This window comes from Phyllostomus hastatus, unplaced genomic scaffold (assembly GCF_019186645.2).
Source record: "Phyllostomus hastatus isolate PE091 unplaced genomic scaffold, TTU_PhHast_1.1 phas_scaffold_78, whole genome shotgun sequence".
Classification (NCBI taxonomy): Eukaryota; Metazoa; Chordata; class Mammalia; order Chiroptera; family Phyllostomidae; genus Phyllostomus; species Phyllostomus hastatus.
Genome location: NW_025334041.1, coordinates 35037628 through 35059617, shown reverse-complemented (window position 1 = coordinate 35059617; position 21990 = coordinate 35037628). Strand labels below are relative to the sequence as shown.

At 38.2% G+C, this 21990-nt stretch overlaps 1 protein-coding gene across 4 annotated transcripts in view; it reads right to left on the bottom strand.

Annotated features, from left to right (window-relative positions):
- The window catches only part of ABCB4 (ATP binding cassette subfamily B member 4), an 82849-nt gene that overhangs the window by 42777 nt on the left and 18082 nt on the right, over positions 1–21990 (bottom strand). For 3 of the 4 annotated variants that reach the window (XM_045827435.1, XM_045827433.1, XM_045827436.1), the window contains 9 exons: positions 19116–19307; positions 17879–18050; positions 16740–16864; positions 14060–14231; positions 11895–12008; positions 10691–10801; positions 9112–9237; positions 6276–6479; positions 5746–5916 (listed from right to left, as the gene is read on the bottom strand). In XM_045827435.1, the coding sequence (XP_045683391.1) occupies positions 5746–5916; positions 6276–6479; positions 9112–9237; positions 10691–10801; positions 11895–12008; positions 14060–14231; positions 16740–16864; positions 17879–18050; positions 19116–19307 (1387 nt within the window). Of the gene's footprint in view, positions 1–5745; positions 5917–6275; positions 6480–9111; positions 9238–10690; positions 10802–11894; positions 12009–14059; positions 14232–16739; positions 16865–17878; positions 18051–19115; positions 19308–21990 lie in introns of those variants that run through there. The other variant, XM_045827437.1, reaches the window with a different exon arrangement.

The following is a 21990-nucleotide window of genomic DNA, read 5'->3' as shown; positions in this document are numbered from 1 at the left end:
ATCAGCTTGGACTAAAGGAGACTGATAAAATTAAAAATGTTAACAGGCTTCTGTGTCCCAAATTTCTATGGGCAGAAAGCATGCTGAGAAAACTACTCAGCTACAGACGCAGGTCATTTCTTTTAGAAAAGGCCTCTCAGAAGGAGGATCCAGAGGATGGGGAGCCCAAACTAAGGAGAATAATGGACTAGGGAACCCACTACTGGGGGCAGAATTGGCCTTAATCAAGGAACATTCTCCTTCCCTGGAGAAGTGGGATAATTGCAAATATGTACCCAAAATGCATTTAAGACTTGTTAGGGACCACCAACTGCTATATGTTTCCCATTTTTCTGAAAAGGGAAAATGGTAGTTATGATTATCCTGCCCCTCCATCACCATTATGTGTTGAGCATTTGGGTGGAGTATAACTTGTCTCTTTAGTCTATAGTCTCTGGATCAAAATGAGCTTAACATGAAAAACCTCATCCTTATCAGGACCACATATGGATCTTCAGAAACTAAACTTTTGAGCCTGATGTCATAACTTTGAGCCCAATGTCAAAATGTAAAATTTTGAGGGTTGTGGAAGAGGTCAGTTTATGTTGCATGTGGGAGCAAAACGTAAATAATTGTGGCAGAGGGTGTGCTGTGGAAGATTAAATATGGTCACAGATTCTTTGTTTTTTAAGATTTTATTTATTTATTTTTAGAGAGGGAAGGGAGAGGGAAAGAGAGAGAGAGAGAAACATCAATGTGCGGTTGCTGGGGGCCATGGCCTGCAACCTAAGCATGTGCCCTGACTGGGAATTGAATCTGCGATGCCTGGTTCTCAGCCCGCGCTCAATCCACTGAGCTACACCAGCCAGGGCTTGGTCACAGATTCTTTACAGTTCACCCATCAAGAGGTGGAATCTATTTCCTCCTTTCCTTAAATTGGACTAGCCTTGTGACTTGCTGTGACCAAAAGAATGTAATAAAGTGATATCGTACGAGTTCTGGAGTCTAAGCCTTTAGATATGTTATAGCTTCTGCCTCTGGGGCTCCTGGCCTGAGACTTCTATGTGAGGAAACCAGGAAAGCCTATTAAACGAGTACAAGTATGAGCACGAGAAGCCACATGAGAGGAACTGCCAATAACCAGGCGTGAAGCCATCCTGGACCATTTTATCGACCCTCCAGGACAATGCAGCCATAATGCGCCAGTGAAAACAGCAGATCCACCCAGCCTATCCACAGGTTTACTGGCTTACACCTGAATTTGGAATGGTTTGTTATGTAGCAACAGGTAACCAATTTAGTAATCAATAAAGTTAATAATAATCATAGTAATAGTAATCAACATAACAGCAGCTAACAATATCAAGGGTTTCCCATACGTGAGGCATGTGCTAATAATTTTACATGCAGTATTTCATTTAATCTTTTCAATTGTCATTATTTCTCTTCCCTCCCCAATCACTTCTGTAGTATCTTAGGGTTAGAGAGGTTGATTTGCTCAAGGTCATGCAGCTAAAAGAGAATAAATCCAGAACTCCAACCTCAGCCTGCCTAGCACCAAAGCCTGTGCTCTTAATCACTGCTCCAAGTTGATAATGGCTTTTCTTGGGGGTTTTAAAAAATTATGAATGATTCATCAGCTATTTTTATTTTATATTTTATTTACTTACTTTTACAGAGGGTGGGGGGAGAAAGAAAGGGACAGAAACATTGATGTATGGTTGCCTCTTGTGCAACCCCTCCTGAGGACCTGGCCCCCAGCCCAGGCATGTGCCCTGACTGAGAATCAAACCAGCGATACTTTGGTTCACAGGCGGGCACTCAAACCACTGAGTCACACCAGCCAGGGCTTCATCAGCTATTTTTAAAGTGGATACACAAAAGGTTATTGACTGAGGAGTGGACTATAATCTTACAGAACACAAATTGCTAAAATCGAGTGATGTAACTTGTCCAAATACAAATTAAAACCTGCAAGGCTACATTCAGGATCCAGATAATAAAAAACAACAACTCGAATGATATTTTTCTTTTAGTACAGCAAGGGATAATATACGGAATATCTATATCTTACAAAGTATTAGCACCTAGGCCTTAAGGTTGAATGGGACTATTTTTCCCCCCACAAATATCTCTTATTCTCCTGAATTTATGCTAAAAAGTCTATGTCAATACATGAATGCCTATTTATATATTTTAACTTAAAATTAATTGTTTAATTTATGCATGTTTAAACAATTTCTTGTTTTAAGTCACTTTTAATTAACCAAATACCATTCTCCTATATATTATAGTTTGGTTCCTTAGCAAGACTTTATGTACATGAAAACAATGTAATTCAGTGCAAGAATTTATGAGGAATAATTATCATCTTCTCATTAATTATCATTAAATTCTATAAGATAAGCCAAAATACTAATCTGATAAACCAGGAAGCATTAATTAACTATAGTTTATAGCACACAAGGCAGTTGGGTTTACTTTGGATTCAGGAATAAATTTTCCTGAGAAAGTTAGCTTCCCACAGCTTATTTCTAAAATTGTAGGAGGGACTTCCGGTCAAGATGGAGGCCAGGTAAACAACTAGACTTCCACCAGCAACTATGGCAAAAAATACAACTAGACTACAAAACAAATATGACCCAGAATTTTCAGAAAATCGAGCTGTGCAGAAGTCTAACAACCAAGGATTTAAAGAAGTAACATTCATCCAAATGGGTAGGAGGAGCAAAGACACAGATTAGCACAGAGAGGCATGGAGAGGTTCGGAGAGGTGGAGGGTCATGGAGACACAGAGTGGTGCAGAGAGGTGTAGAGAAAGGAATGGGTGGTCCCACATCCACATGTGCTAGGTAAAAAATGGGAAGGATACCTCAGGAGCAAAGGATCCTAGCCCTAGTCCAGACCACCCTCAGCCCAGGGTTCCACCAGAAACATAAGTACCCATAACTTCTGGCTGTGGAAACCAGTGGGGGTGGGCTGTGGAAGAAACTGGGATTCTCAAGAGACGCCTCTTAGAGGGCCCGCAACAGACTTTGGACTCATGTTGACCCACCTACTCTGGGATTCAGCACCAGGGCAACAGCTAGGAGGGCACCAGTGGCATATGGGGAGAAAGTAAAGTACAAGTGTTGGGAGATAGCTTCCTTTCTGGCAAAGCTGAGGTCAGGCAGCAGCATTGTCCCCTCTTAGAGCCTTTCCCCACACAGAGGACCAGAGAGATGAACAGGTTTCCCCAACCCTGGGACTACCTAAGGCTCCACTCCATACAACTTAACAGGTGTGCTTTTCTACAATAAGCCACCCTACTGAGACAGGGAGTCAAAGCAGCTCTATCTAATACACAGAAAGAACCACAGGGAGGCTGTCAAAATGAGGAAACAAAGAAATATGGCCCAAATGAAAGAACAGAACAAAACTTCAGAAAAAGAACTAAATGAAATGGAGATAAGCAACCTATCAGATGCACAGTTGAAAACACTGGTTATCAAGATCCTCCAGGAAATCATTGGGTACTTTGATGGCATAAAAAAGACCCACGCTGAAATGAAGGTTGTATTAAGTGAAATAAAGAAAAATCTACAAGGAACCAAGAGTGGAGGGGATGAAGATGAGAATCATATCAACAATTTGGAACATAAGGAAGGAAAAAGCATTCAGTCAGAACAGCAGGAAATAAAAAAATTTTCAAAAAAACAAGGATAGGCTGGGGAACCTCTGGGCCATTTTTAAATGTACCAACATCTGAATTATGTGGTGCCAGAAGGAGAAGAGGAAGAGCAAGAAATCGAAAACTTATTTGAAAAAATAATGAAAGAAAACTTCTCTAATTTGGTGAAAGAAATAGACATGCAAGTCCAGACAGACAGAGAGTCCCAAACAAGATGGACACAAAGGGGACCACACAAACACACATTACAATTAAAATGCCAAAGGTTAAAGCTAAAGAGGGAATCTTAAAAGCAGCAAGAGATTTGTAGGTTCGATTCCTAGTCAGGGCACATGCCTGGGTTGCAGGCCATGGCCCCCAGCAACCGCACATTGATGTTTCTCTCTCTCTCTTTCTCCCTCCCTTCCCTCTCTAAAAATAAATAAATAAAATCTTTTAAAAAAAGCAGCAAGAGAAAAGCAGACAGTTACCTACAAAGAACTTCCCATAAGACTGTCAGCTGATTTCTCAAAAGAAACTTTGCAGGCTGTAAGAGATTGCCAGGAGGTATTCAAAGTGATGAAAAGCAAGAACCTATAACCTAGATTACTCTATCCAGCAAAGCTTTCATTTAGAATTGAAGAGCAGATAAAGCGTTTCCCAGACAAGGTAAAACTAAAGGAGTTCATCATCACCAAGCCATTATTATATGAAACATTAAAGGGAATTATATAAGAAAAAGAAGAAGATAAAAAATATGAACATTAAAATGGCAATAACTTGACAATATCAACAATTCAATATAAAAAACAAACTAAGCAAACAAGCAGAACAGGAACAGAATCATAGATATGGAGATCATTTGGAGGGTTATCAGTTTGGGAGAGGGAAGTGGAGACATAGAGGGAAAAGTGCAGGGATTAAGAGGCACAAATTGGTAGATACAAAATAGACAGGAGGATGGCAAGAACAGTATAGGTAATGAAGTAGGCACAGAACTTATATGCATCACCCATGGACATGAACTAAAGGGTGGGATTGCTAGAAGGAATGGGGATATCAGGTGGAGGGGGGCAAAGGGGAAAATTTGGGACAACTGTAATAGCATATAAATACATTTTTAAAAATCAATAAAATGTATTTAAAAAAATAAAATAAAATTGTAGGAGGTAATCTTGATAGAACCTGATATTTGAGCATTTTATCTCTGAACTATCTCAAATCAAATATATTTATGATATTTATGTGTTTGAAACTCATTTATATAGTGTCATCTGACTCTGGTTTTTACACTTTGTTGTTATCACCGATGACATCAGCACTGAAGCCGAAAGTGTCCTAAGATAAGGTTCTTTTTTTTTTAATCCTCACCTGAGAATATGTCCATTGACTTTTTGAGACACAGAGAGAGAGAGAAACATCAGTTGGTTGCCTCCTGCATGCACCCCAATCACGGATCAAACCCACAACCTAGGCATGTGTCCTGACCAGGAATCGAACTGGCAACCTTTTGGTGCACAGAACAATGCCCCAACCAACTGAGCCATGGAGCCAGGGCCTAAGAAAAGGTTCTTCTTGTGAAGTTTCAATTTAAAGATGATAGTGAAAGATTTAGAATACATGAGCCAGGCACATGAGCTCAGCATCCTTAAAATGTGTTGCTTCTTTTTCATGTGCTTAGAAAAAAGAAGTTGAACTTTATTTCTGGAAAATCATCCATTCGCCCTTATGAATAAAGATGATATTCCTACCTACAAAATAAGGAAGTATCCTGACTGTTCTGAAGTGAGACCAGTGTCTAGATAAAATCTACCCAGATTTTTTGGGTAGATTTTTACACAACTACTTTGAATCAAAGTAATGAGCTATCTGCAAAGAAAAAAAGATGAGTCACTCATTGCATAGCCATGGCTTTCAGCTCCCTTCACCTTAGTCAAAGCAAGCCAGTTGATGAAACAGCCACCTCTGCAATTTGACATGATAGGATGGAGAAATCAATAAAGCCCGCAGAGGGAGCTTCATTTGCTCTGTTTTTCAACCTGCACTCACAAAGCATTAGCAAGAATTTTCATGAAGTTTCAATTCGGTGGTTCTTCAGGTGTTTTGTGTCTACTGACCTTATCCAAAGCCGCCTGAACCTCAGCTTCACTCTCAGTGTCCAAGGCAGATGTGGCCTCATCCAGCAGGAGGATCTTGGGGTTGCGGACCAGGGCGCGGGCGATGGCGATTCTCTGTTTCTGTCCACCACTCAGCTGGGCCCCTCTCTCTCCTACCAGGGTGTCAAATTTCTACAACACAGAAAGCATGGAAGAGCTGTTGGAGTATTTCAAATAGAAAAGGCTATGGAGTCTAGAAATTCATGAAGACAACATGAAGCTTCATTATGACTATTGCAATGAGTCAATTATAATAAAATAAATGAATACTGAATCCTAAAAAACTACTAATACACTCTGCATAAAATTTTACACGATTTATGTACCAGGCCGTAGTCCTTAAACCTCCAACTGAATAATTCAAGGGACTTACCTAGCAAAGTTGGACAACCTTGTCTCGCAAACATTATTAGCTTAATCTTTGAAGAAAGAACTTAGTCACATGAGAGGGGACTTTAATTTTGCCAGCAACTACATCAACAAAACTTTACCTGAGGTAACTTCATGATAAAGTCATAGGCGTTGGCTTCTTTGACAGCTTTCTTTATCTCATCCATGGTGACATTTCCACGGCCGTAACGAATGTTTTCAGCAATTGTGGTGGAAAAGAGCACCGGCTCCTGACTCACTACTCCAATTATTTCCCTCAGATACCTTACGTTAAAGGTCCTAATATCCTGCCCATCGATGTTAATCTGAAAAAAACATTGAACACTTTCATCAAACACTTTAAACCATCTGATATCTAAAGCATCAAGGCTCTTTCATGTGTTATGAAAAAAATCTTACATAATATTGAACTTATTTCAGTGGTTAGGAATGAGAATTGGAAATAAAGAGCAATGTGCAAGAATAGAAATAAAAAAGCATATGCTCTTTTTTGATATTTATCACCTTACATATATAGTTTTTTCATGGTTGGATAATTCTACATAACTGATTTGGTTTATATATTTTTGACATATCATTATTTTTTCTTACCATTATAAATTTGAATAAAAATCTACACTTTCCTACTTAGTCTACATATTATTTTGATGGCATTATGGTGTTTAACTTTATGTATTTAATACACCAAAATTTACCTTAGCATTTGCCACCTCCTGGATATTTGATTTCCTTCAAGGACTATGGAAGGAGGATCACTGAAGAAGTAGAGAATTACCAGGATGGTTTATTTTTTCTTTTTTAGTAACAAGTGCTTACCTTTACAATTAGTAGTGTATGTTGGGCATTTGTTATGCGCTGAATAAAAAGGTTGAATAAACAAGCCTCTAAAAAGATTTTAATAATGTCAGCAGGAATATGTAAATGTATTTGCTTCATTATAATTTACTAGCTCTGGGCTTTATCATTTTAATCTGTTTTTTTCTAATTAATAGGTATGAGGTGGTAGCTTATATTTGTTTAAATTTATATATATTTATAGATGAGGATGACCATTTCTTGAAACTTTTTACAAATTTGTATTTATTACGGAAAGATTTGCATGCTCACATCCTATTTTAAATTCTTATTAGAACTGACCTCTGAACAATGTGGGGGTCAGGGGAACCAATCTGCCATGCAGTCAGAAATCCACCAATAACTTTTGACTCCCCCAAACCTTAAATACTCATAGCCTCCCACTGACCAGAAGCCTTCCCCATCACATAAACAGTTGATCAGTACATGTTTTGTATGTTATGTGTGTTATATACTGTATTGTTGTAATAAAGTAAGCCAGAGAAAATAAATTATTATTAGGAAAAGTATAAGGAAGAGAAAATACATTTACAGTGCTCGTTGAAAATTACCTGCCTATAAGTACACCTGCACAGTTCAAACCTTGTTGTCAAAGGTCAACCGTAATTTCTCAAATATTAAATAGTTTTCCCATGATTATATATCATTAATCACTTGTCCCAATTTATTGCTTTCCTTTATTATAGTTTTTGACTTCTATTGGAGAGAGGTTTAAAGAACAAGTGAATTAACTGACTACACCACTGGGCATTTCCTCCACAGTTTCAGTGGCAGAAAACCGTTACATCATGATGTGAACCATGAATTCTCTGAGTTACTGAATTTCTGAGGGCTTTTTTTTTTCTGCTGACATGTGTATTTTCTAAAAATAGATGTAATACTCCAGGAATAATTTTTAAAATAAAATGTTTTCAAATGCTTATCCTCAATGGTTAGTATTTTGCTAACCAAAATACTTTTGGTGCTTTTTCAAAAAATAAAGAAAAATGTTGACACTTGAAACAACTTAGTTTGCTTTAGTAAATGAGGATGGGCCTGTGTTCATCCTTAGTAATATCAGATATTTCCAGGAACATTAATAAAATGTATTAATTTTATTAAATAAATAAGTAATGTATATGTCCTAGAAAAACTTTGTATTAATTCCTATAATCTCTATTTAATGCCTTTTTAATATATTTTTTTGTAACTTGCAATTATCTGTTTCCATAATACACTTTCATAGCACATAAACCCAATGTATTAAAGTTGGTAAAATTTTAATATATACATCGTGGGTTAGTATTATATTAGTGTTAAATTACTACTTTTGATCATTGTTTTGTGGTTATATAAAAGAATGTCCTTCTTTTTATAAAATGTACTCTGAAGTATGTAGGGGTTAAGGGGCATGATGCCCTTACCTTACTTTCAAAGGTTCAGAAAAAAAATACGCATGTGTACGTGCATAATGTGTGTCTATGTTTTCCATGCAAAGAGAGAGAGGACGATAAAGTGAATGGGTCAAAATATAAGCAATTAGTAAATATGGGTGAAGGCTGTAGTGAGTACCCCTACATGCAACTTTTTTGTAGGTTTAAATTTATAATACAATTTTTAAGAGACAAAGAAAAAATATACCCATATACCCTAGGCTATTACTGTCCCCCATGTTCCCAAAATTTCTTATGAGGCTATTCTACTTTCCCCTTTAGACACTCCAGCATTTAAGAAAACTCAACTGTCTTTGTCTTGATTACCAAATTGTCAACAATAGTGATATGAAACATTTTTGGCCAAACCCAATAATTCCTTAAAAATAATTTTCTCAGTGGTTGGAGGATGGTTTCTGGTGATTTAGTGGGTTATGAAGAGCTTAGTTGTAACAGAAAGGAGTGTTGTGTAGATTCTTTGGCTTTTATCATCTTGAATACTCTTGTTAAAGCAGCCCCCAAATTGGAATGTGTTATGCAGATACATTGCAATTCCATAGCCCTTTGACCACAATTTCATTCACGTGCAAATTTGTTACTAAAACACAGTTCCCATGAGCTAAGTGGTACCAAGCTTCCCAGTTTGGAGGACTTGGTTCTTCCCACTTACCATACCCTCATCAGGGTCGTAGAGCCTCTGTATCAGCTGCACCGTCGTGCTCTTCCCACAGCCACTGTTCCCAACCAGGGCCATAGTCTGCCCACTCTGGACCTTCAGGTTGAGGCCCTTCAAGATCTGTGAGGAAAATGGAGAAAAAGAACACTTCACAACAAAATTCTAAAAGGGGAATCATTTGATTCAATTTCAAATGTGACAAACTATCAAATAGGCTCCACCCCCAAGGACCCAGTGTGGCTGAGGAGCTGGGTTGCCACCACCAGGCCACACACTCCTGCTAATGTGGCGCAAGGAGCAGCACAGAGCCACAGAGCCGGTGGACTGCAGCCCTGGGGCCTGAGGGCAGGCGCTGTCAGGAGGCTGCGCCCTGGCCCCCCGCCCCATCTGCTCTCAGGGAGTGACACGAATGGAGAACAACCGATAATGGTATCAGAATAGTGGGAGTCAGCAATTTTGCACAGGAAGCATTGGGAGATGTTTACTGTAGTCTGCCTGAAGTTGGGACAAAATTGAACAAACTAGATAGGTCTGGAGCTTTGGAAAGTGTGGAAGCTGCTGGTGAACACGATTCTCCTCTATCAGAAGTACCTGAAATTAATGAGGCTCTTGCAAAAAATCCAGGACTTAACAAAACTTGTTATGATTCGCTGATCAAGATGACACTGAGTACTCCTACAGAACTAGATGAACTAATGTGTGGAAAGAAGCATGAGAAATACATAAAATCTATTGAGGATTGAAAATGGACAACCTCTGCCCCCCCCCCCCCGCAAAGAAAGTAGTATGAAACAATCTAATCTAGCATAGTTGTCTTAAATTAGTGGAGGATAGAAGATTTAAAATAGCAGCTTTTGGTAATACCAGTGGAAAAAGAAACTGTTTACAGTGCTACTGGAAGAAAATAACCTTAGCTTTTAAACAATTGCAGATAAACACAATATGCACCTTTTTCTAGCACCTTATGATTTTTAGGTTAGGCTACAGTTATAATATTCAGGATTCCTAAAATTATCTGTTGTAAAATTTAGCTGTAGAAGTTATAAAATTCAAAGATAACATTGTTATTATAAGCCTTATATAATACAATGTGGGGCAAAAGTAGGTTTATAGTTGTTCATATGGAAAATAATACAACAATTAATAAATAATAATACAAGAATAAACTCTGTTTTACACACTCATAACTGTACACTTACTTTTGCCTCACCATGTATTATAACTTGCTTACAACTGTCTCTGGATTTGGGTCAAAATACTGAATAATCTCATTGGAAATAATTGGCAGTGAAGAAAAGTTTGTTAAGTGTTACAGTGTCAGATGATTCAACACACCGCCTTAAATTTGCAGTATACTGCTTTTGTTGGTGCGATTTTTATATGGTGAAGCAACAGCTTTATAGGAAAATAAGGAAAACTTGCAACTTCTTCATTAAAAATACTATCAAATAAAGGAATATAACCTCAAAAGGAAAAACCACATAAATATCAGAATATTAGAGTCATTAAATTACTTAAGATGATTAAACAATAAATCTGTTTTGGAAATTCCTATAAATACTATTTACAGTACCTTGACATTAGTGCGAGCTGGGTAAGAAAAGTGAACATTGTTGAACTCCAAATTCCCTTTAATGTTGTCTGGTTTGTGTCCTCTCTCTGAAAAACTGTCAATTTTAGGATTCTAAATAAAACAAAATTCAATGACCATTCTATAACAGAATAAACAATTGCATTTTCTTAGGAATATGATTCAGCAAATCCCAAAAATAAGGCCTGGAATGGTACAATCTCCCTCACAAAATAGAACCCAAGGTAAAGTGTGTGTGTGTGTGTGTGTGTGTGTGTGTGTGTGTGTGTGTGTGTGTTTCAGGAAATGTTCATTCTCAGAAAACAGGCATTTCCTTAAAAGAACGTAAGGGATATACTCATTTTATTTCATACAATATTTCAGTTTAAGATTTTGGCATATCCTTATAAATTTTCTAAGTGGTCAGATATGCATGTTTATATAACTGCAATAACAAAACATACTATAACTGATATAGCCAGGTGTTTCATCATTTAGTGAAAATTAGCTTTTCCTAAAATGTAATGGATTGGCTTGCGAAGACTGACTGAAGAATTGGTTGGAGCCAAGTTATTGAGGGTCAATGTAAACTTTCAATGAATTTGGATTGCTGAGTACTTTCCCATGACTTAGATCAATGAAGCAAGAGGAATCACTTGAATTAAATGATCAAATTTCAGTTATCTTCTGTGGAGTTCGTGCATAAACAGTGACATATTTTAATGCATCAAAACTACTTTCTTTATTCCACTGCAGTCAGTACAACTTATTCAACATAATTGATTCAAAATTATATCAAACATACAGAGATCATTTTCTTTTTATGGCAACCCAGCAAAACATACTGTCGGTTTTGGTCCCACTGATAATTTTTCCACCCACTCATCCTGTATAGAAATCATAATATTCTCATTCTGGCTACAAAATGAAAGAGAGAAGGGAAAAAAAAACTAGGAAGACAAAAATCTTTGCTCTGAACTCTAATAATAACGCAAGTACAGATGTACCTTTCCAGAATGAGGTCAGGATTATTATATTACTTAAAGATAAACTTTTAGAAATATTAATGAACTTTTTATTTCATTCATTACCAAGAAAAGGTTGTTAACTTCACATAATTAACTTTCACTTCATATTTAAACTAAAGCCAGATTTAATTACTCCAACCTCAAGGAATTTCTCAGCGTCAAAATAATCAATAACTCACATTATCTATAATAGCAAAGATCACGTATGCAGCTCCTCTTGCATTGGCAAAAGCATCAACACACGGGGCAGCCTGTCCAACGCTGAAAGCTCCGATCAGAATTGAAAAAAAGACCTGAGCAAAAGAAGGATAGGAAAAGTTAACAGCCCCATGTTGGTCTCCATTATCTCAAATATGATTCATTGGAAGCACATATTATACAAGGGATTGAGTTCAAGTTTAACCTTTCAAATTTTTTTAGCAAAAAAGCAAATTTTTGAAGGTTACTCTAGTATTTCATTGCACAAATGGTTTTCTTTTGTCTAGCTGGCCAAACTATTTGTCTAGCTTGCCAAACTATCTATTCCTCTTCTTCTGAACTTATAGGGTCAGAAAGAGTTTTCAACCCTATTTCCATGATGCTATTTGGATGCTAATGCAACCAGAGGGAAGCATTTTCCATCAGGATTACTATTCTGATATTTTTGAACTATATATAGAATAAATGGAATGCTTAAGATGAAACATGGTAGATATTGACCCCATGGAATTTTCCTGAAAAAGTACCATTTTACATACATATTTTAATAAGCTTTTAAATATAAGAATTAGTCCACATGTTATAAAACACTAAATTACACCTGTGTGCACTGATTAATAATTCCTTTACACAATTATTCTGTACTATACCACACAAAACTTAACACCTTTTCCTTTATATTTTTCTACTAGGAAAATAAATTGATATAGAAAAGCCAAGGATATAGCCTCAGGAATACAGATTATTAGCATAATTCAACTGAGGAAAACAAATGAAGAGAAATTACTCCTGCCTCTCTGGGCATGGTGAAACTTTTACATATAATTTGGCTTTTCTCAGAAGACAATAACAATACTACCCATAACCAGAACTCAAATATCCCTCACTACCTCTCCACTGTCTGCACTATAGATAAGGACCAGTAAGAAAGCAAAAAAGCCTCTGTCAAAATAGATGTTATCAAATCAATGCACTGGAGAAGCACAGGGTGTTGCTGGGCCCCTGCACCATGGAGAGAGAGCACTCTCCAGCGGAGCTGCCACTGCCCACAGGTCGCAGAGGAGGAGACAAGGCCAGAGAGGCACACACATCACCGAAGGTGCACAGCCAAGTCAGGATTCAGTCTCCCTTCTTCATAAAATTTAGAAAGCAAGAAACTGAAGAAAAGTGGAGAGCTTCTAAGCTAACAATCAGAGAAGAAACCAAAATGAGAAAAAAGAAAGGCACAGCAATTCTGAATGTTCATCCAGCCCTCAACAGCTCAATGGAGTCTGGAGCTAGTGGTCCAGGAAACGGTTCAAAGTGATTAATCTTCAGAACGGCCCTGCGTCATCAGCAAAGGGCCTTTCTGTGCTCAGTGTCTTTTGTTTGGAAAAATAGGGAAGTTCAGGTTTTAAAAGATCTCTATTTGAACGGTCACATGTTGTTCTCATTGTCACCGACATGGAAAGATGGTCACAAAATATTTCTAGTTTATAAAAAATGTTACAAAATTATATCCATAATACCATCCCAGTTTTGAAAGAAAAAATTGCATTTACATATAGAAAATGAACTAGAAGATATATAAAAGTTATCATTAACTATATATGAATTATTAGATTATAAGTAATTCTAATTCCTAATTTTTAAAATTCTATATCCTAATCATTTTGTAACTAGTATGTATTATTTTTATAATCCTAAAGTAAAGGTATTTTCATTTTGAAAAAAAGAAGCTAAACTAACTTTTCATCTCATATTTTAGATAGCTTGTGTTTTAGGTTATGTAAACTTAACATTCCCTCACTATATGGCCTATCTATAATAATGTTTACTTTCCCATATAATAAAAACCAAAGGCAGAATGAGGATAATTCCAATTCATATTTGTTCATTCACAAATTTATTCAATTTTCATTTCCTTTTATATGTTGTATATGTTTTTCAATAGGCCTTCCTTCATGCTCTTCTCTTGTCTCCACCCATAATTACACCTTGTGTATTCTAGAAGCCAACTCAGCCCACAGGACAGAGCAAAGATTCACCAAAAGAAAAACTCCTATAATCATGGCTCATCCTTCAAAAAGGAGGAATACGAAAGCAAAGAAAAGGTATAAGAATAAACAATGTTTTCGGATTCCTCATGCACATGGAAACTACTTACTGTCATTGCGTTTCCCAGAGTGTATTCTTTTGATATGACTAGAGTGGATCCGTACCAGAACGCCAGTGCATATGACGCATAGATCAACAGGAAGGCAATGCCCATGGAAATGTTTGCCGAAATAGCTTTTTTAATTCCAATCTTTTTGGCATTTTCTAGATGTTTCTGATACCTACCAGAAAATGAGGGGAAAATGTCATAATAAGTAAACAATCCATAATTTGTGCCACATTCACATCCTGTATAGTTGGAGGTTTGAAAAACAAAGCCATCAAAGTTAAGAAACCCCTAGGGGAGACCCAGCCTCCTAGAATGTGAACTAACTCAGGACCAGACAGATGGGGCTAGACAGGGCTAGAACCTATCTGTGCCTGCTCTTTGCTGGCCTGGACCCATCTCCCTTGGTCCTCACCCATCCAAACAATGTTCCCATAGCTGGGATATGGAAGAGCATCACCATCACCTTCACAGCCAGCATCACACATCAAGGTTAAGGTGGAAGTTGTGAAGCCAAGCCAACTAAGAATCAGAGAAAAATGTAAATACTTTTCAGGACTCCTAAAATAGTTAGATTCTTAATACAACTCAACTTCTCTTCTCTAGAGAAAATAAAGTCCTCCCTCTATTGCCCCAGTGGGTGAGAGACAGGAATTTTACATGTTCTTAAACTTAGGTCTTTATTTTTTGTTATTTTTTGGGGGGATCAATTGACCTTGAAGTGTCAAGCCACAGTACAAGGTTATAAAGTGGTCCTTACTTGCGGGACATAGGTTCTTACTCAATTTTTCAATTTCTTACTCAAATTGATCAAACTAAACTCAATTTTAGTTTGATCGTCTGTAAAATGAAGTTAATAATACCTGCCTTGCAAGATAATTGTGAGAATGACAGGTACTTAGAGGAAGCAGTTAGTATAGTGCTGGCATAGCTGGCAAATGCTGACAATTCCTATCCCCACTATCATTAGCACTATCATTCTTGAGTTTACCTAACCTCTTTCTGGATATTGCTCATTGTATTATTATCATATTTTTGCATAGTAATTAAAATTCATATTACTGGCTTCTAGGATTTGATACTAAGGTACAAATGTCTAGAATGGTTCTGTTAAACTGCAATTTTTTTACATCAATTTAAATTAAATCCACCTCTCTATGCTAGACACAGAGAGTGTGTAAATTTTACTTTTGGCTCCCTAAATTCAGGGGGGAAAAGCACCAATGGATATACAATGAGTCTTTGGGGGAAATATCACATAAAATAGAATGTTTCTGCTTCTAAAAAAAAACAAACATATTTTTTTAGTTAACCAAATGAGATGTTGAAAATTTATTAGTTTGTACAGAATATATGCTGCCACCAAAAAGTGTTTGTCTTTTTAATTACTTGAAGCCCCAACTCTTCAGCGTCCTTTCCTGGGACTGGGTGCTGCCCTCACCCAGCAGAGCCGCGTCCCTGGGGAGACGGGGATCAGGCCAGGCCCAGCACCAGCATTAGTCCTGGGCTGGCCTCCAGGCAATGCAGGCATATTTACATTGGCCCCAGAGTGGCACAAAGCTCCAGTGACAGTGGTGGATACGCTGTAATTACCTTCGCTTAGGCGGCTTGCTTGCTGCAGCTAATGGAGCAGCACTGATTACACTCACATCCTGGGGTCCAACTGAGAGTTAGTGTGGCCTGTGTGGGCTATTGTGTACAGGAAGCAGCAGTAAGAGAGAAAAAGGGAGAAGTTAGAGAACTAGGAACTCGGTGGTTTCAGAGAGGTCTTGAGGGTAGAATAATAGAAAACGACATGGAAGAAACTGGAAAACCTTGGCTTTTAATGCTGGAGAATGTCCAAGATTTCTATCTCAGAAGTGTGGGTATCAGGCATCCCACAGAACAGCAAAAGAAAATACTTTACACAGAATTATACTTTGGCTATATCAGGGGATGCTATTATTTAGAGAGAACTAGTTGGGGACATTTGAGTGAAGTAGAGGGAGTACCCTTTGGCAGTGGCCTTTGTTCTGATATTTAGGTTTTTTATGTATCAAGTTCCTTCAGAGCAGAGGTACTTGACCTGGGAACTTGAATGGGGAAAAAAATTACATCTTTATTATCACTAACCACTAACTGAAATTTAGCATTTCCTTTTATTATCAATGCAGGCAACAAACCACTGTAGAATTAGCAGTAACGGTGACTCTGTTGCCAATAGAAGTCCCAGATCATTTTTATATCATGTTATAATTGCCACAAACATCTTGAAATATCTCTTACCCACATCCTTACTTTAAAAGTACAGTAGCTATGAGAACCATAATTAGCTCTCATTACCTAATATGTCAACAAGAAAGATACATATTTACTATATCACAGTTTAAAAACATTATGATAACTGGACTTCAATACCATTAGTTTCCTTTGTTATCCTATGTATTTTGTTTTATGCATTTGAAATCACTATTCTAAGGAGGGAGACTGCCAAAGGAGTCTGTGGAACATAAGAGGGTCAGAACCTGTTTCAGAGTGACATGAAACTCTAGCCATCAGTGAAGAGTGCCTGTGTTTTGTGGGGGAGTTTTAATATTAGAGAAAGGAAAGTGATGAGCACATACCACAAAAGAATGAGCAACAAAACGTAAAAACAAAATGTGAAAGTGGGCTCTTTGACCAGTGGACAAAGAACCTTCCTGACCTTTCCAGCTCTTTGTTCTGGCCCCCAAAAGCTATCACAGTCCGGATGGCCCCCAGAGCCTCCTCTGCCACAGCGCCTGCTTTCGCATATGCGGCTAGTTCTTTGTCACTGAATGCCGAGAGTATCTGGACAGAAGAGAAACATTCGTGATTTTGTATGGGGAGAAAAGTTAAAAGGCAATCTGGTCAACCCTTAAAGTCACTTTTTCCTGCCCAACCTATCCTGTACTAAACACTGAAGACCTGAAGCAAAGGACACTCGGTGTACCAACTGCAGTGGCTTCTCCCGCCTCTACGCAGGCTGGACCCAATCTGCCCTCGAGACATGCTCCCAGGGGTGCACAGAAAGAGGAAATCCATGCACAATTCTCTAAATGGCATTTTTGGGAACAGTTCAAGCTCCACGTCTACTATGCCTTTTTCTTGGTTGATTGCAAAATGAACAAAAATAAAATTTTCCTGCTTTGAAAGGACTGACCATCCTTCCCTTCACTGTGTCACAATTTGAATTACTGTGAAAAAATATTTCCAGATCTATTCATGGGCATTCTTCTGAATACTAAGATGGTTAAACAAAATGTTGCAAGAGGAAGAATCAAAACAGAAGAGCTACAAGTAGTTTGTTAAGTAAATCATCAACACCAGAGTGAGCAAAAATTGCCAGTAAAATCTCTCAACTCTGCAATGTTGACTGAAGTAGAACTGGTTATATGTATCTTACTTTCAGGCAAAATTGGCAGAGTGCCACTTAACTATCATGGTAACAATTAAAAATAAATAGAATAAACCCCAATTTTTTTATATTCACATGATGGTTAGGAGAAATGACGTATTTTAAAATTGTGTGTTTCCTTAAATACATAACCATATATTTAACTTAAACTATTACGCCAGAAGATTTACCCAAAGAAATAAAAGCAGTGTAAAAAATCTATAACTCAGGTAATAACTGTGATATTTTGAATCACATTTAAAGTAAATTTCCTTATTAAAGCACCATACTAACAATGTGCTTCTGAATGTGGTTTTACCTGACATGCAGCACCGATCTGCACAACTCTAAGTACCAGAATCCTGCATCTTAAAGACAACTCTGCGTATGTGGGTTAGCACACGTGAAAACCCCCGAGTGTCACACACCTTGGCCCACACAGCTGCAGAGAGTCCCAGGATAGGGCTGATGGCCATTATCACAAGGGTGAGCTTCCATCCTCTGATGAACCCCACTATGAATCCTGCAAAAAACGTGGCTACTGCTTGAAAGAACATTCCAACCTTGTCACCAATTCCTTCACTGATTTTGGAGATGTCACTAAAAAAGATCACACCTAAGTGGTTACAGGCAGGAGGTCGTCAGTCAGCAAGGTGAAGCAGACATCAACAAACACATAGACAGACAGGTAAGACTTGTTCATGCACTGCAAGCCTCTTTCAGAGTCTTAGCCTCTGGAGTGATATTTTCCCCATGTAAATACTATACAAAGGAAAACATGGATGCTAATACCATTACAGTTGACTCTATTAAATTTTGTTAACTCTATCAGAGGAGCATTACCATTTCAAGCATGAGTCAATTTGTTTAAAAGCAGAAGCTAGAAAGAAGGGCATTACAGCTGTAACAGGGAAGCGCTCCCTACTTCTGTTGTTGGTCCTTTTCTCAATCTACTCTATACTCAGTATGGCAGCCAAGGTGACCTTTTGAAAACGGAAGTCTGGACAAGCTACTCCTCAGAAGAAAAAATGTGCCATCGCTGCCTATTTCACTCAGAGTGAAGTCCTGACTGAGGCTGACCGGGTCCTAAATGCCTTGACCTTCCCTCATTTTTGACCTTGCTTGCTCACTGCACCCTTGCCAGACACTCCAGTGAGAAAAAGTCCATCATCTAACTCCCCCTGATGGAACATAAGCAACAAAATGACAGAACTCTTTGTCTTGGGCACTGGTGTATCACAAACATCCAGACCAGTGCTTGGCACGTAACAGGCCCTCAAATTGATGAATAAGTGAAGAGTCAGCAATTACTAAGACAAGTCTCATTGTGAATTCATTCAATCATGAATTCATTCATTCAACCATCTTAACTGAGTATACAACATCTGTCAGGCCCTGTGGTAAGCTCCATGAGAGACAAACAAGTGTATTAGATGTGAGCTCAGTCCTCAAATAAACCTACTATATAACTGGGGAGAGAAAGTAACACATAAGAAGATACACTGTGGCAGAGGCTGTAAGTGCTAGAAATGGCTGTCAGATCATCTATTCTCAATACTATCAAACACTTAATCTAGTAACTTTTTCATTTAAAATCCTCCCACTACTAATTTTCACACAGTGGCTAACCTCTTCATCCAAGTGTAACATTAATAATACACTTACTCTGTTAGCCGCGTGTTGAGTTCAGTAGTGTCACTGACGTCAAACCAGCCTATTTCTTGTCGGAGAACAGCATGAAAAAACTCTTTCCTAATTTTCCTAATCTGTCGGCCTGCTGCCAAAGTCCAAAATGAAACTTGTATATAAGCAGCAACAAGAACTCCGGCACCTAATCCTGAGTAATAATATGCATATCTGGAAAACAAATAGAAAGGTTCTTTTATATACTGTCCTTTATTCATCTTTCAGGAATAATCTTCAGAATTGGGAATAAATAAATTTACTGAACTGCTCACAGAGATTGTGTAAAACATTATAACAAATATACATTAAATTCTTTTCTCTTTTCTTAAATTATGAGAAGATGATAGCAAATTGATTTACTTGAATTGGGCCAAAGAACCCAGATAAATTTTTGTGGCTAGCTGCAAAAAATAGTGATGCTAACGAATCATTTTAAAACTGATATTGACAACTTATAGATACAATTTGATTCTTCTTTCATAATTAATATTCTAGACTTGTACATCTTGAATTGAAAGTTTATACTATTCAACATTTTGCAAATATAGGAATAAACAGGTTGAGCATGTTAAATGTTTCTTAGTTAAGTCTCATATTGTTTCTATAAAGAATAAAAAAGCCCTCTTCTTATTTAGCAGAATTTGAAAAAAGTTTAAGTAGTATGCTAAAATTTCATGAATTCAAACTAAGTTGGAGTGAAGATTTAACTAAATTAGAGGAAAGTGAGTATCTTTAAAAATAATAAATTCAGACTTCTGGTCAAGACAGCAGCAAAGGCAGACATGCCTCACCTCTTCACACAACCACATCAAAATTTCAAGTAAAATATAGAACAACCATCTCTCAGAACCATCAGAAATCAAGTTGAATGGAAGTCTAATAACTATGGAATTGAAGGAACCACACCCATGCAGACTGATAGGAGGGGTGAAGATGCGGAATGGGCCAGTCCCACACCCATGTACAGTAGATAGAAATTCGGAAGGGATATCTCAGGAGCAAGGAGTCTCAGCCCCACACCAGGCCCCCAAGCCCAGGGTCCCAGTGCCAGAAGATAAGCTTCACAACTTCTGGCTGCAAAAACCAGTGGGGACTGAGTCATTGGAAGGAACTTCTGGAGGCCCAAACAGTTCCTCTTAAAGAACCCACACATGGACTCACTTACTCAGGCTCACTCCCTCTGAGCTCCAGCACCAAGGCAGTAGCTTGAAAAGCACCGGGGGAAACCAAAATATCCGGCATCAAGGTGAACATAGACCATTGTCCCTTTTCTTAACCCTCCCCCAACAGAGCCAGCAAGCTGGTGCCATATCTGAGAGTCCATCAATCTAGCTAACACTCTTTGACCTGCCTTAGAGATAGATCCCCGGAGACTCAACCCCACCCAACTTACAGGCCCACACAAGCTCCTTTTCCACATGAATGGCTGGTCTTGGCTGTGCTTCACAACTTTGTAAATCCTATTAAACAAGCAACAGCTGGCCTCAGTGAGCCAGGCACTAGCAGCAGCCAGCCTAGATTCACAACTTGTATTCACTTGGGAATCTCTAATTCCAGCACAAGTAGCAGCCATCTCTGATTGCTTTATAGTTCAGGTAGGGTGGCCCCAAGCAAAACACAGGTTGGGGCTGACTTTGGCCTGCACCACCTGGGAAACCCCAGGGCCAGGACACTCAATGGACAGCTACAGACCACATTGGAGCACCACCACCCTGCCCCTGCACAGCTGATCCTTCACGGAGGGTGGAAGTTGGTGGTAAGTGGTCACAGCCAGTCCTTGCAGCTGACTGGCCTGGGTAAATCCTTCCCATTGATCTGTCAAGAGTAACCAAGGCTCAACTACAAAAGGAGGTGTACTCAGCCCACACAATGGGCACACTTTGAGTACCCAGCTTGGGTGACAGGGGAGGCTGTGCCACTGGATGCTATAGGACACCTACTACATTAGGCCATGCTACAAAGACAAGGAGTCATAGCAGCTCTACCTAATACATAGAAGCAAACACAGGGAGACTGCCAAAATGAGGAGATAAGGAAACAAGGCCCAAATGAAAGAACAGATTAAAACTCCAGAAAAAGAATGGAACAAAATGGAGATAAGTAATCTATCAGATGCAGAGTTCAAAATACTGATTATAAGGAGGCTCAAGGAACTTAGTGAGGACCTCAGCAGCATAAAAAAGATCCAGTAGGAAACAAAGAATACACTAATTGAAATAAAGAACAATTTACAGAGAAACAACAGCAGAGTGGATGAAGCCAAGAATAAAATCAATGATTTGGAGGGTAAAGAAAAAAAAAAACAACCAATCAGAACAACAAGAAGAAAGAAGAATAAAAAAATAAGGAAAGTATAAGCAGTCTCTGGGGCAACTTCAAGAGGTTCAACATTCCCATCATAGGGGTGCTAGAAGGAGAAGAGAAGGTGCAAGAAACTGGAAATCTATTTTAAAAAATAATGAAAGAAAATTTCCCTAATTTGGTGAAGGAAATAGATATGCAAGTCCAGGAAGCACAAAGAGTCCCAAACAAGATGGGTGTAAAGTGGCCCACTCCAAGACACATCATAATTAAAATGCCAAAGGTTAAAGATAAAGAGAATCTTAGAAGTAGCTTACTGACAGGGTAAAGAAGTTAGTTTCTGATAGGGGTGTCCCCCTAAGACTATCAGCTGATTTCTCAAAAGAATCTTTGCAGGCCAGAAGGGACTGGCAAGATATATTTAAAGTCATGAAAAGCAGGGGCCTACAGCCAAGATTACTCTAGCCAGCAATGCTGTCACTTAGAATCAAAAGGCAGATAAAGAGCTTCCCAGAGAAGAAAAAACTAAAGGAGTTCATCATCACAAAACCAT